Source organism: Trichophyton benhamiae (genome assembly GCF_000151125.1).
Source record: "Trichophyton benhamiae CBS 112371 chromosome Unknown Abenha-G-c-321f20.f1, whole genome shotgun sequence".
Classification (NCBI taxonomy): domain Eukaryota; kingdom Fungi; phylum Ascomycota; class Eurotiomycetes; order Onygenales; family Arthrodermataceae; genus Trichophyton; species Trichophyton benhamiae.
In genome coordinates this window covers 149161-162669 of record NW_003315088.1, presented here as the reverse complement: position 1 = coordinate 162669, position 13509 = coordinate 149161, and the positions used below count along the sequence as shown (strand labels likewise).

The window sequence follows — 13509 nt, the reverse complement described above, 5'->3', positions numbered from 1 at the left end:
TATAGAATGTATATTATTCTCCTTTACTTACTACTGGCCGTTTGTAGACCCCTGGCCCAGCGATGTGGACAACTGAACTATATATAGACCACTGCCAACACCTTAGAACAACGCCATCATCATAACACGCCTTTAACTATCAAATCGATAGTCAGCCTATCGGCTTGGGATCATTCTTCCAGTGTGCAGAAAGCCGATTTAACATTTCTTTGCCCCGGAACAATTTTAAGGTAAGCAACCCTATTAGTTATTTGGTTTATTTATGCGGGGTCACAGGTATCAGTTACAGCCGCAACTTTCAGCTCCAGCTTCATTCCAGCTTCATCTCAACTCAGGGACGCGATCATCTCCTTCTGCTAACAAGCTGGCCAGCAAACCTCCCTACCATCCTCAAAATAACCAGTATCACTCTCTCAATCCAGAATTGAAACTATCACACATTTGTTTAAAGATGGCCTTTCGCAAAGTAAAGGTCGGAATCATTGGGTACGTCACAATCCATGTCGTGGAACGTCCATGTTCCTCCAATATATTCGGCCCTTCGCTGACCACCTCATTCTATTTATATTCATTTCGTAGTTGCGGAGAGGTGTCACAGGTGATACATATACCAAATTTCCTACACCTCTCGGACATATTCATCGTCACTTACCTGTGTGATATTTCTGCTATGGCCCTGGAGCATTGCAAGAGCAAAATCTCCAACCCGCACCTTCAGACCACCAAGAATGCGGAAGAGTTATGCCAGTCTCAGGAAGTGGAGGTCGTTCTTGTTGCGAGTAATGACGCGTACCATGTTCCGCATACCTTGCTCGCCCTGAAATACAACAAGTTTGTCTTTTGCGAGAAGCCAATGGCTCTATCGTTAAAGGACGCGGAAGCGGTCTTGGAGGCTGAAAAGCTTTCGTCTGGTAGGGTGATGGTTGGGTATATGAGGCGGTATGCAGGGGCCTTTGTCGACGCCATCAACGAAATAGGTGGCATTGGCGGCGTCACTCATGCAACAGTCAGGGACATCCTCGGCCCCAACTCATGTTTTATTGCACAGTCAGGCACTTTTCCTAAGAAGTTCTCGGATCACAATGAAAATGATGCAGTAGAGCTTGCCACGATGACAAGCCAGGCCCTGGAACAAGCATTATCCGTTGAGCTTGGTATTCCAGTTAACCCAACCACTGCCAACATGTGGAAACACTTGTCGGGGCTGGCTTCCCACGACCTGAGTGCCATGAGAGAGTGTTTAGGTGTTCCTAACAGGGTGCTTGGTGCTTCTATTTGTTCAGATACAGGTCCCCAGTTCTGGAGGTAAGCTATGCCGTTGTTCTTCAGCTAATCATGTCCAGAGAAAATCGAGAGCCCCTTAATACAGCTAGATACCTAACAAATTGTAGTGCTCTGTTCAAATATCCAGGTTTTGCTGTCTCTTATGAGTCGGGATGGGATGAGATACCACGGTTCGATGCGAGTATCGAAGTGTTTGGGAGGACAAAGACCGTGAAGATCTGCTATGACACCCCATATGTCAAGGGGCTGCCGACAACCATGGTTGTTCGTCAACTGGGTCCCAACGGTGAGTACATAGAGTCCACCGTTCGAAAGACGTACGAGGATCCGTTCACTCTGGAGATGAAGGAATTATACGAAGCTGTGGTGAATGAAAATAAGATTATCAAGACAACAGCAACGGATGCGGTGGCGGATATCAAGATTTTCCAGATGATAATGAAGACTGGGTATGAACAGTCGCTATGAGTTTTATCGTGATGTCTCTATTTTTGTTTTCCGAACCATCTATCTATTCATGCCGTATTGAATATGATGATTCTCTAAGCTCTATATTAGCAGCCGGGCGTGAAGCAGCCCCCCTCCTACCGCTTTGCCCATTCGTTATCTAGGCTGCGTTGGAAGACGCATTGCCTTTCCTTGCATTGGGATACCATCTCGGTCTACCGCGAACCGAGTAAAGTTCATCAAGGCTTGATGAAAAATTTCTTGCTCCTTGGAGTATATCCCAACTGAGACCCAACAGAACATCCACCAACGGAATTTGGCTAGCAACCCCCAGCTAAATGGAATGCTGAAATTCTGCATACACACGTACTCGAAATATATAGGATACCAGCCGGATTGGTCCCAGTCAAGAAGCCAAAGCCGAAATTTTTCATCGACAATGATATTTCTGGGTGCGAGGTCTTGGTGCGAGAAGGTCAGGGGGGAATACCGGTCTGGTTCGAAGGGTACCGCCGTGTTGGTCGATGCTGATAATGACAGCGCTCTGTATGCTGCCGCTCTGCGTTTCCGTGAAGGAGAAGGAGATACGTTATACCAATATCGTACAAATGCCGTGATGGTTTCGGAGCTCGCGTGAGGTGGGAGGCCATAGTAGGTACCCAACCACATAGACCTGCATTTTCCGTCTGAAAGGGATCCAGCAGTTTTTGAGGTCAAGCTTCGCATCTTCCGAACAAACCGCCGTAATTGTATGGCGAGTAGCAATGACCTGAGCCAGCTTAAGGAGATCCAAGCGTCTTCTAGGGTGCGGCCCCTGATCCTGTCCGATATGACATAGATATTATGGCGGTCATGACTTTCGACAACTCGTTGAATACTCGGTACTGGGATTCCCAATTGTCTTGCTCGCCTTATTGCTATAAGGGGACCACTCTCCTCACCGCGAGAGTACCGTTTAGCGACCAGGTTTTGTGAGAGGAAGAACAGGCTAGATGACCCTGGGCATATTTTGGATCCATGAATATGGTGGACAAGGGTCTCGTCATCATACTGATACAGCAAATGTTCTTCGAACTTGGCACACATTGTAGCTGGGCCATGTACCCTGCCTACTCACTGGCCTATCGACACAAATATGAGAAGGTCATGTAGCACTGTGTGCCCTCTCGAAAGAGGATTGCAACGAATCGGGTGCCTAAAGGAGCCCTGTTGACCGTAACGGATACCTTATCACGTGGCTTCAGCTGCGATGGCGCAGTGAGCAAAAGGTAATTAGATAGGTTCTTCGATTTTATTCATTAATAATAATAGAATAATAATCTGGAGAGTAATATAAGGCTATGGGCAGAAATGCTAAACAACAAGCACTATGCGAGGTGCAGTCCAATCTTGCAAGGAAAAGATAACTCCAGAGCCATAGAACATATACCAAAACAGTATCAAGAGGAAAAGAAATAGAAAAAAAGGAAAAAAGGGTCATAAAGTCGTTCCAATGAAGGAGGGAAGGATTGGTGGTCGTTAATCATATCCATCTGACGTTTGTTTTGATGGGCTCGTCCAAAACACCACATCAAAATGTTGTCCATGTAGGCTAAGCATAGCCTTGAAATGACTAGCACAGGAAGGAGGGCACAATATGCAGTTGCAAAATATACTTGGGGTTAGGAGAGAACGCCGTTGTGTAGCGTTCCGAGGAGATAATGTGCCTGGACAACAAGGAAAAAGTAAGGGAAAAGGAAAATAGGAGAAAATTGAAGATAGGACGTCATAGCCAATCACCGCTTGACTTTCTCTGATCGGAACTTGCAACACCAACGTTCAAGTCTAGGCGTGGGGGAGCTTCGCTCACAATCCCTGGCCTCTTTTTCGGGCTCTGGTTACCAGCTGTCTTGATGGGGCTGCTTGGAGGTGCATCCCTTGGAGGGCCTTCACGGACAAACTGATAGTCCCAGCCATCCTCTGCTGCTGCAGCAACCCAAACCTTCAAGCCAGCGTGGAGAGCGGGATAGAATTGCTCCTTGCACGTGCGGAGGCTTCTGCCCATGACCTTTTCGAAGCCCGATGCTTTGAGGTCAGTTCTGAGCTTGTTGCGGTCCTCAGTCGTTGGCATCGATGCAATGATCCCGTTCATAAGATCTAGATGGATCGCAAGGTAGCTTGTGGCTTCCCATTCAACACCTCCGATATATGGGGCTGCAGGGACAGGGGGGTGTGGTGGAGGGAAGTGGCGTTCCGAGTAGGGCTGAGATGGGTCAACGGAGCCATCCTCTGATGTAGTGACCGGAACAACGTTGTAGTGGTGTAGGAACATCCAGAAAACTTCTTTAGTAACGTTGGTCACTTCTTTGCACCAGACTCGATATGGTCGAGGCTGATAGATATCTGCAATGAACGACAGTGGTTGAGCTGTCTCTGGTGGTGCTGGATCGCGCATATAAGAAAGTATAGTATGGGCGCGAGACATGCGTTCTCCAGGGCCAGCATTCGATAAGAGAGTGAATAGCAAACTGATGATTATCGCACGAGTGCTGAATTCGCTAGGGCCTTTCTTTTCATCATCGAAAAGCATGTTTAGTAATGTAGGGAAAAGATGGCTCTCTATGGAGCGAATATGGTTGAGAGCAGTAGTAGTTGTGCATAGTGCCTTGAGACAGAGTAGAACTTCGTGCATGAGGGTATCTTCATGCTCCTCCCTATGATGCAATAATATTAGTCTTCGTTGCATGAGTAATAGGCATCCGTGTAAAACTCACCTCCATTCTACTTTGATGATTCTGTAGAGCAGTTGAATGAGCTCATCCATGCCTCCACAGGACATGAATTCAGTGACCCAGGCCACAGTTTCATTCCGTAACAAAATACGAAGCTTGTGTAGTTTGGAAATTTCGACTATTTCCGGCTTCTGAACTTCCTTAAGATAGTGGACAAAATCCGACGGTTCGTCTGCATCCTTTGGAGTGCGGATATACTGAAGAGAGCTCAGAACAGAAGCAGATATGCCTCGGGAAGAGGAACTGGATGGTCTAGAAAAGTCGACGGACTTCGGCCGCTTGGAAGGCGTGGTTTCACCTTTACCCTTTTTCGAGTTAGATGAATCATTCTTAGTGAAAGTACGGCTCCGAGCCCGAGTCTTGGTCGCAGATTTGCGAGACCCATTCTCAGAGCCCTTGTCGGCCTCTTTATCGCTGCTGAAAAACCCGAACTTCTTCTGGCTGGTGCCAGACGGGGTAGTTGGCGTCATTTCATGCTTGTTCACGAAGTCTGCTTTGATATTAGTGTCCAAAGCCCTCATTTTATCACGCATGTTGAGAGGGATGTTTCGAGATTCCTAGAATACCAATGAGTAATTTGTTCGTGCGGAAAGGATCCAAAACCAAATAAACTAACCAGAAGCTGTTCAAATGCATTTTCAATGGCAGTATCTTTTGGGTCATTTTGCTTAGAACTAGCCGCTTGTTGGTCCTTTGCATTGAAGGCTGCAATTGCGGCCATAACCCGGGAGCTTCGACGGCCATTTGAGACTCTTCGTTTCGCTGGAGCCTCATTAGACTTGGTTGAAGCTTGAGAGTTGCTGCTGGAGCTGATCTTCCGCTCGGGAAGATTAGAGTTGTGGGGACCTAAGGGACTTGGCTTGCGGCCCGTTGCCAGCATTTCCCTAACGCCAGCAGAAGTTGAAGGAATAGAATCAGATTTACGCCTTGCCTTGTCCGCACGGGTAAGACTTGGCTTGTGGTGGTCGTGGAAGTTCCTTTGCTTTGACGGCGAATATCCCTGGGGAGTGTAGAGTGACATTTCCTCAGCCACTGTCCGCCTGTTCTCTGGAACGTAACGAGATCCAGAGCCATTATCCGGGGGCAAGTGTGCAGTATAAACGCTGGGGGCAGTAGAAGCAGAATCATCGAAGATATCGGTAGGGGAGAAATTCTCCTTATCTCTGGATCCGGAGTCGTCATCCTTTTGGCGAGGCTGGTGCTTCCGGAAGAGAGAAGACAGGCTAGTAGACGACTTTGTCCTCTTTGGCTTATTCCGTCTAGGAGCTGGTTCATGCTTTACCGGCTCCTTTTGGGCCTGATCCTTGTCCTTGGAGTTTTTATCCTTTAAGAGAGACTTGAGAGACAAAGTACTCTTGGACCTCTTATGGAGAGCCTTTCCGGGGGGATTTGAGTTATCCTGCAGCGGAGCACGGGAGTTTGAGGCATTCCTATTTGCCTCACGATCCGGGTAAGGCTGCTGGTTGTGCTGTTGCGGACGATAGTGGGGGTGGTCCGCTGGGAGGAGACAACTGGCAGCCAAAGGGTTATTATGGTGAACAGGGCCACCTCGAACGGCTGCTTCAAAGGCAGATTTGCTTCTCTTGTGTCCACCAGACGGGAGAATTGATCTAAGAGCCGACACCTTGGAGGATTGAGGGCGTGAATCGCTAAAAATCGACGGGGTCATGGTGGTTGCTAAGGGATTGTCTATTGTTGTGGTCAGCATCTAGATAAATCACAGTAGGACGGACGTCACAATAAACCAACCACACTCTGACGAAAACAGTCTCTCAATTGAATCGACAAAGAAAAGAAAAAGCAGATAAACAACCAGAACAAGATCTCGGCTTGGCTTTCTCTCTCTCTCTCGCTCTTCGTGGTTGTTCGAGGGGAGAGAGCTCCAAGGCTGGGTGACTGGCGGTGTTTATGTCGTCCCGGTGAGGAGGTAAACAACTGGCGATGTAAGTAGGATCGAGGGTGGAGGAGAGGCGTATAAATACAGATCCAGAAAAGAAGAGGAGAGCAGAGAGAAAAATGCACGCTTGAAGGTCATCCGCAAATCATCATGGACCGCTTCACTTCGGTTCTGCGTCGCGGCGTCGTCGAAGGTGGTTGTCACAGCAACGGGGCTGCGGGTGTTGTTTGGTGCGGGAGTATCAGAAGGCCGGGATCATGTAAGCGCTGGCGATTTCCTGCAAGACCGTTATATTTAATGCCGATAGCAAGGGAGATATATACACGGATCTCTCTTCATTACTATGTCAGATATTTATTTTTGTTTACAGGGAATCGGTCTCCAGTCTCCAGCCTTTGTTTACTTTTCGATGGGCTGTCGGTCTGACAGTGTGTAACAGCGAATGGCCGGTTCGTGGCAGACACGCCGAACCAGAGGGAGATGACAGGACAGACAGAGCATAAAGACAGGGCGTGGCTGGAAGACATTAGCTGGCAAGCATTAACTAGTTATGTACGGAAGCGATGCCCCTCTAGATGTTACATTTTGGCCGTAAAAAGGAGGGTTCAAGCTATGGACACAAAGCGCTACAAACGAAACGAAAAGAAACGAAAAAGAAGAAAGAGAACAACCTTGTCCAACGCCATAACTATATTGTTAAATTGAAGAGACAAGCTGCAGGGGGGGAAAGCAACCGTATGCAGGATACGTTGGTCTGAACGTCTTGTCGGAGGTAAGGCTTGCATCTTGTCATAGCGGCCTCGCAGATCATCCACCTGCAACCTCCTTCATCTTATTCTGCTCGGGCGGCTCATCAATGAACTGCGGAGGAGCAACTTCATCCTGCATAAAGGACGGTACGCTCTCCTCTCCGCCCATGGCTTGCTCGAACATGGCTTCTTCTCCCAGAGCCTCCAGTTCGGCGTCGAGGTCAGCCTCGTCCACGTCCTCGGGCACGTCGTATGCACGACTGATGCTGTCCTGGATTTCATTGCCCATATCCATCAGGTCCTGCATCTCGTCCTGCATACGCTCGATCTGGTCGATGTCCACCTTGCCGTACTGCTGCTTGAGCGACTTTGTTGTAGTCTTCATAGCATCCACAGTCGTCATGACGTTGCGTAGATTGTCCTGCATCATGCCCGCCTGCTCCATGTTCCAGGACTGCTGCGAGAGCTGGTCTCGCTGGCCCTCGTAGCGTTTCCGTTGCTGGAGGACCTTGAGTGCCTTTTGGCGGATGGCCATCTTGCCGGGCCCGTCGCGCATCTTGGACATCTTGCTCTGGTAAGCCGTCAGCTCCGCGTTCAGCGCGGCCAGCTTGACGTCTATACTTGATATCCGGGCATCGACCTGCTGCTAGTCAGCTTCCACTGTGCTTCCACTTGGGCGTCCACTCCAGGCAGCAGCAACATACACTTGATATCGCGCCCTCCAGCGTCGGCTTTGGAGCTGTATTCTTCGTGCCAAACAGGCGATTCATCTTATTAGTCTCTCTTCCTATAAGCACTCTTAGTCTCTTCTCCTGGCCTCTTCTGCTTCGTCCTGCCGTCCTCTAGGTTGCTGTCTTGCCTGTCGCTCTCTTGTTGACGTATTTTTTTAGAGGCGAATCTGATAACCCCACGTGACTCGTCCTTCTCTCTTGTGGGGCGCAAAAACTTCGCGATCGAAAAACTTCGAAACGTCGAAAAGAAAGCAAAAGGCGATGAAGCCGCCCGCAGTTTAACGCACTTCTGCTCCTCATCTCTGCCTCGTCTTCGGCTTAGAGAGCGTCTTGTTGCCCCGGATTGCCAGCGTGACGTGTCTTGCCCCGGCGTTCCTTTTGCGCATTTCGCCCGCAGACGCAGCTAGCGCCGGAATCGTGCGATCTATTTCCCCGACAACGAGCAGTTCACATCTCGATAGAACCAGCGAACCAAGCACTACCACACCAACCGGAACGCGAGAACCGGAAGCTTGAAGATCTTGCCCCTTGGACGAGAAACAGAGCCCGCAGTGGGAAGCAAAAAGGAAGCAAGAAGCCCAGGTCAGGTTCGGGTGCCTGTTGTCCGGTGTTGTTTGAGTATCAGGGCCCCTTTCTGCTTGCCGGGTACGTCATATTAGTTACGGTACCCGTTTCAGTCATCAGCCTCTTTCTCTCGCTGGCCTCCCGTCTCGAAGAACACACTCACACAACCCCGTCTTAACGCACCAGACTGGACGGAGCACAGCGTTCTGTTGCTAACAATCCTGCTCTAGGCCACGCCTCGAGTTGACTACGTTGTTGTCTTCCCTTCCCTGCCCCTCCATCCTCAATCAATGCGAACCTCCGGAGCATCTTGGACCGTCTTTCAAATCCTCCGGCCGCCTCCCGTCAGTTATCAATTCTAGAATATTGTAACGCCGATTTTCACCATCCTGCATAGACTCTTTGCTATATTACGATCCCGGTTCTGGATTGCCTCTCTTTTTTTTTTTTTTTTTTCCTTCTTTCTGTTAACCGAGCCAACGCTACAAACAAACAAGGGCCAACTTCATTTTCCACGACATCCAATATTGCTTTTCGATGCATAACGATTTCCCTATTTTCTACCGGCATTACAAAATTTCATCATGTTCTGGAAATATGGCGGTTACGCGAATGTGTCACCCATCAACTCGCTGCTTGACAAAGCCGATGTCAAGGTGGAGGAGATCCTTGATGAGTCCGACTTAATGCAGGAGATAAAACAGCATAATACGCGATTGATAGAGTACTTGCGTGACGACCATGTTCTGAGGAGACTGTTCGATCTTATCATCTCTCCCACTCTTATCATCCATCATGATGACGACCGCGAACACGATGATTATGACAATAATGAAGGTGGACATGACGAGACGACCGATGACAAGAAAGAACCCGAATCTCCCGAATCAACCGACGAAGGCCAGATCCAGCTCTCGGAGTTTCCAAGGATATCGCCAAAAACAAGCCGTGAACCCAAAGACCTAGATGAGGCTGAGAAGAATAGGCTGAAATATGCTTATATCGCCTCTGAGGTGTTGTCGTCGCCTTCCTGGTCTGTCATTGAGGCCATGGTGGAAAACGAGGATGCCCTACGAAGCTTTTGGCAGTATATGTACAGAACTGGGGAGTTGGACTCTGTGCAAACAAGCTACTTTGTAAAGGTCAATGAGGTGTTGTTGGATCAGAAGACGGACGCCATGATCGCGTTTATTATGCGTCTGGATAACATCATACCAATGTTGCTGCAGCACGTCGACAATCCCTTAGTTATGGATCTCGTCTTAAAAATTATCACTCTGGACAAGATCGAAGAACAGAATGTAACTGAGGTATGCACATACACCCCGTCATCTTGTTATTTCCTGCTTAATTCTAATTTGAGACAGTGGCTCCAATCCCAGAACCTCATCCCCACTTTCCTATCGTACATCTCAAATGATCACCCGCCCGAGACTCAGACGGCTGCTGGTGATTTGCTGAAGGCCATTGTCACCATCTCCGCTAATGCCGCCCAGAACGAACAGCCCTGTATTGGACCCAATAGCTTAACTCGACAGCTAGTATCAGAACCCTGCATAAAGACGCTAATATCTGCCATGGTTCAAGGCGGAAACCCCCTTACAGTTGGAGTCGGCATCATTATTGATATCATCCGGAAAAACAATCCTGATTATGATCCTGAGATGACTGAGAACCGCAATTCTACCCCAACCACCCATGACCCTATATACCTTGGCACCATGCTAAAGGAATTTGCAAGCCATGTTCCTCAATTCATGGAATTAATGAACCAGAGAAGCAGATCTGATGATTCTAAGCTTGACACTGCCTGGGGAGAAACTATTGAGCCCCTTGGCTTTGATAGATTCAAGACTTGTGAACTTATGGCTGAACTACTCCATTGTAGCAATATGTGTCTGCATAATGAATCTGGTAGTCATGGGGATATGCTGGCACGAGACTTGGAAAGGGAACGACTACGAGCCTCAGGATTTCCACAGCATACGGAGGACGGGTTTGTATACGCGGACAGTACCAACGGCATCTCGGATTCGAGGATGGAGGCTACATCTCATGAAGAATTCAGAAGAGAACAAGCTAATACTGGTGAAGATGAACCATTCGAAGAGATCACATCTTCTGGTGTTCTAGTTGATAGAGTCAAGGACTCTGAAAGCCCTGCTGAATGCGATACCAAACCTGCCGCCGACAATACGCTTTCAAGCGCTCCAAAGTTAGGACAGGGAGACGACTTTGTAGATGAACCATTGACACCCCCGAAGTTAAATACTTCCAAAAATGATTCTTCAACGACTGAGGACGAATCTACCGCCAAAGAGTCCGTTTCTTCTGCGATACAGTCCGATTTGACCGAAAAAGTTGATGAAATACACCTCGACAAAAAGGAAGAGGATACAAAGGAACCAGAAGCGGATTCCAAGCCATCAGACTCTCCTGTATCTGCACAGACTGCTGAGCAGCCGACTACCTCGGAAACAATACCAACATCCTCTGCCTTAACAACCCCAGAAACCACCCCGACACTCTCAGAGGAAGAACATCCACAGCCTTCTCACACAGAGGAGCCCACATTCGAAGAATCCAAGTATGAATCTGATCCATTTATTCAAAGGGAGCCTGATGGGAAACCTGTTGTCGGTGATTATATGAAGATCATGTTCCACGAGCACAAAGTCGTGCCAACGGTATTGGTAAGTGTCCTGCCACGCTAGTAATCTCTAGGTTTCTTAACTAACAGCTACAAATAGTCTTATTTCTTCCGTTTCCCCTGGAACAACTTCCTTCATAATGTGGTTTACGATATCGTGCAACAGCTTCTTAACGGTTCGATGGAGCAAGGATTCAACAGAGCACTAGTCATTGATTTGTTCGAAAGTGCCGAAATAACTACACAAATCATTGAGGCTCAACGACGCAGTGAAGAATCCGAAGCTAAGCATAAGATGCGTCTCGGTAACATGGGCCATCTTACTCTAATTGCTGAAGAGGTAGTGAAGTTTAGTGAACGTCACCCACGTGAAGTTCTTTCACCGCAGGTTATGGACAAATTAACGCACCCCGATTGGATTGACTACGTCGAACATGCCCTTTCAGATACTAGAGAACGCGAGAACGCTATCCTAGGTGGTGTGAAGCCCGATATCACCATGAGCCACCGCCAGGCTGTCCTAAACGCAATTAGCGCCCCCACTGGCCTTCAAGGGACATCTTCTGCTTTAGCCGACGCAGGTCTCAATGGAGGTTTCTCTAGTGGCTTTTCCCTGAGCAATCTCACTTTTGATAACCAGTCTTCCGCATCCGGCGGCGCCTTTGGCTTCAATAGCAACCTCGGAACAGGGACCGGAACCGGAACAGGTGTATCTTTATTCAGCGGCTTTGGAAGCTCAAGTGATGATGATGACGAAGACATGGAAGACCGAACGGATAACCGTGACTCTCAATCAATTGGATCAGGCCTTGTAAGTCCAAAATATGGTGATGACGATTCGTTCGAAGATATTGATATGAGTGACGAATAGTAGAGGCCTCGCTTATTGCGTAGTGCCCTCTATATACGTGAAACGCTCCCCACAATTATTCACTTCCCTTTTCTGATATATATATACCAATATATCACGAGGCTATTTAGAGATATTATGTTATGTCTTCTGGGGGTTTCTATGACTTGACTTGGGTTCTAGTTTCCTGCCAGTCTTTTTCCTTTTTTGTGGATAGTTGTGTCCGATCTCTATGGCCTCAGATATACTACATTGGATAATGTCTCCCTGCATGTCCCACCTTCATGTTATACACTTTTTTCTATTTTTCAGCATTATTTTTCTCATCTATACATATATCAGCCTGTTCTTTGCCCCCATGAACTAACAAGAGCCTACTAAACACAGGCAAGCATATTTGACAATTCAGAAACCCAGCCTATTCCAATTCTACCACCTCCCCCCGCACCATTGAGTACCGGGCCGTCACGAGCTCGACGTCAACTTGCGGCTCGACTTGCTCTCCAGAAGCAACAAGCTCTCGACGCTGCTGCTGCTAATAACGAGGGCTCGGAGGAGGATGGTAAGAATCCGCTCTTAAATTTTGGTAATAATCGAAGTTTTTCCACCGCTGATCATGTTTTAAATACAGTGTTCGCAAAAGGAGAGACCGAGGACAGCTCTGGGAACGCCATGCATGACGCAGACACCACCGGAGATTTAGATCACCAATCCTCATCTTTCTCTGGTTTCCAGGACGTGAGCGGGTATTCAGACAGCTCATCTGATGAGGACGGTAGTCTCCCTATGGAAAGCGTAGAAAGGAAATTCCGGCTACCAGTGGATGCGTTTGACGATGATGACGAAATGGGTGATATGGTTGGGCCTTCGACTTCTTACTCGGACGAAGATGATGAGACCATAATACAGGAAGCGTTAGGGTACTCAACTTTCTTAGATTCAGATCACCACGGACTCGATGGCTCAGTGTACCCAGAGGAGAGAGAACTTACCCCGGACTCAGCAAGAAGTCAAGATAACAGTGACGGGGAAGATGACGGACTCGTTGAGATATTGGTACCTGGGAAGAGATCAGTGACAAAATAAGCTTCAGCTCACTTGCTATCCGTCATTTACCTTCATTTTGAACGCTTTGGCGAATATCATCTTGCGAGGCGTCTATATCATCTGAACTCATATATGGATTTCCAGTCATACACCCCCAATCATTTCCTGGGGTATATTCCTCAAAAACGTCTGTGTTAATTCGTCACCCCCTTCTCTGTACAATATTTATACCCCTGCAAATACTCTTTTTGAGTATTCTTTTTGCTATTCCTGCTGTGCATACTAACCCACATCGTTGTTGCGTTTTGTTCGTTCAATGCTCTGCTTTGCTTTGCTACCCATCTAGTTGTCTTATTCCGCCCAATAACCTAAAATAAGTGGTGATTCTACGGAGCATATGCGTGCATCAAATCATTAGGAGATCGAGGTACTGGTTATCTTGAGCTGAAGTCGTGCCTGTGTTTGAATATAATGTTGAAAGGTACTTGCATTTTTAATTGAAAAATGGTCTTAATCTAA

General features: G+C 47.8%; 5 protein-coding genes across 5 annotated transcripts; 3 read left to right on the top strand and 2 right to left on the bottom strand.

Moving 5' to 3' along the window:
* Window positions 1–262: 262 nt before the first annotated feature.
* ARB_02303 (NAD binding Rossmann fold oxidoreductase, putative) lies at window positions 263–1752 on the top strand (the record flags this gene model as incomplete). Its single annotated transcript, XM_003011407.1, has 2 exons — window positions 263–1305; window positions 1392–1752. 2 exons carry the CDS (start codon window positions 263–265, stop codon window positions 1750–1752), a joined length of 1404 nt encoding a protein of 467 aa, XP_003011453.1.
* A 1744-nt stretch (window positions 1753–3496) lies between these two features.
* ARB_02302 (uncharacterized protein) lies at window positions 3497–6171 on the bottom strand (the record flags this gene model as incomplete). Its single annotated transcript, XM_003011406.1, has 3 exons — window positions 3497–4424; window positions 4485–5059; window positions 5119–6171. The coding sequence occupies 3 exons, from the start codon at window positions 6169–6171 to the stop codon at window positions 3497–3499; spliced, it is 2556 nt and encodes an 851-aa protein (XP_003011452.1).
* A 1035-nt stretch (window positions 6172–7206) lies between these two features.
* On the bottom strand, window positions 7207–7918 carry ARB_02301 (uncharacterized protein; the record flags this gene model as incomplete). The annotated part of the gene is made up of 2 exons (XM_003011405.1): window positions 7207–7794; window positions 7853–7918. The coding sequence occupies 2 exons, from the start codon at window positions 7916–7918 to the stop codon at window positions 7207–7209; spliced, it is 654 nt and encodes a 217-aa protein (XP_003011451.1).
* Window positions 7919–9027: 1109 nt separating this feature from the next.
* Window positions 9028–11964, top strand: ARB_02300 (Sit4-associated protein (Sap185), putative; the record flags this gene model as incomplete). The annotated part of the gene is made up of 2 exons (XM_003011404.1): window positions 9028–11136; window positions 11194–11964. 2 exons carry the CDS (start codon window positions 9028–9030, stop codon window positions 11962–11964), a joined length of 2880 nt encoding a protein of 959 aa, XP_003011450.1.
* Window positions 11965–12202: 238 nt separating this feature from the next.
* ARB_02299 (uncharacterized protein) lies at window positions 12203–13029 on the top strand (the record flags this gene model as incomplete). Its single annotated transcript, XM_003011403.1, has 2 exons — window positions 12203–12229; window positions 12331–13029. 2 exons carry the CDS (start codon window positions 12203–12205, stop codon window positions 13027–13029), a joined length of 726 nt encoding a protein of 241 aa, XP_003011449.1.
* Between the last annotated feature and the right edge of the window lie 480 nt (window positions 13030–13509).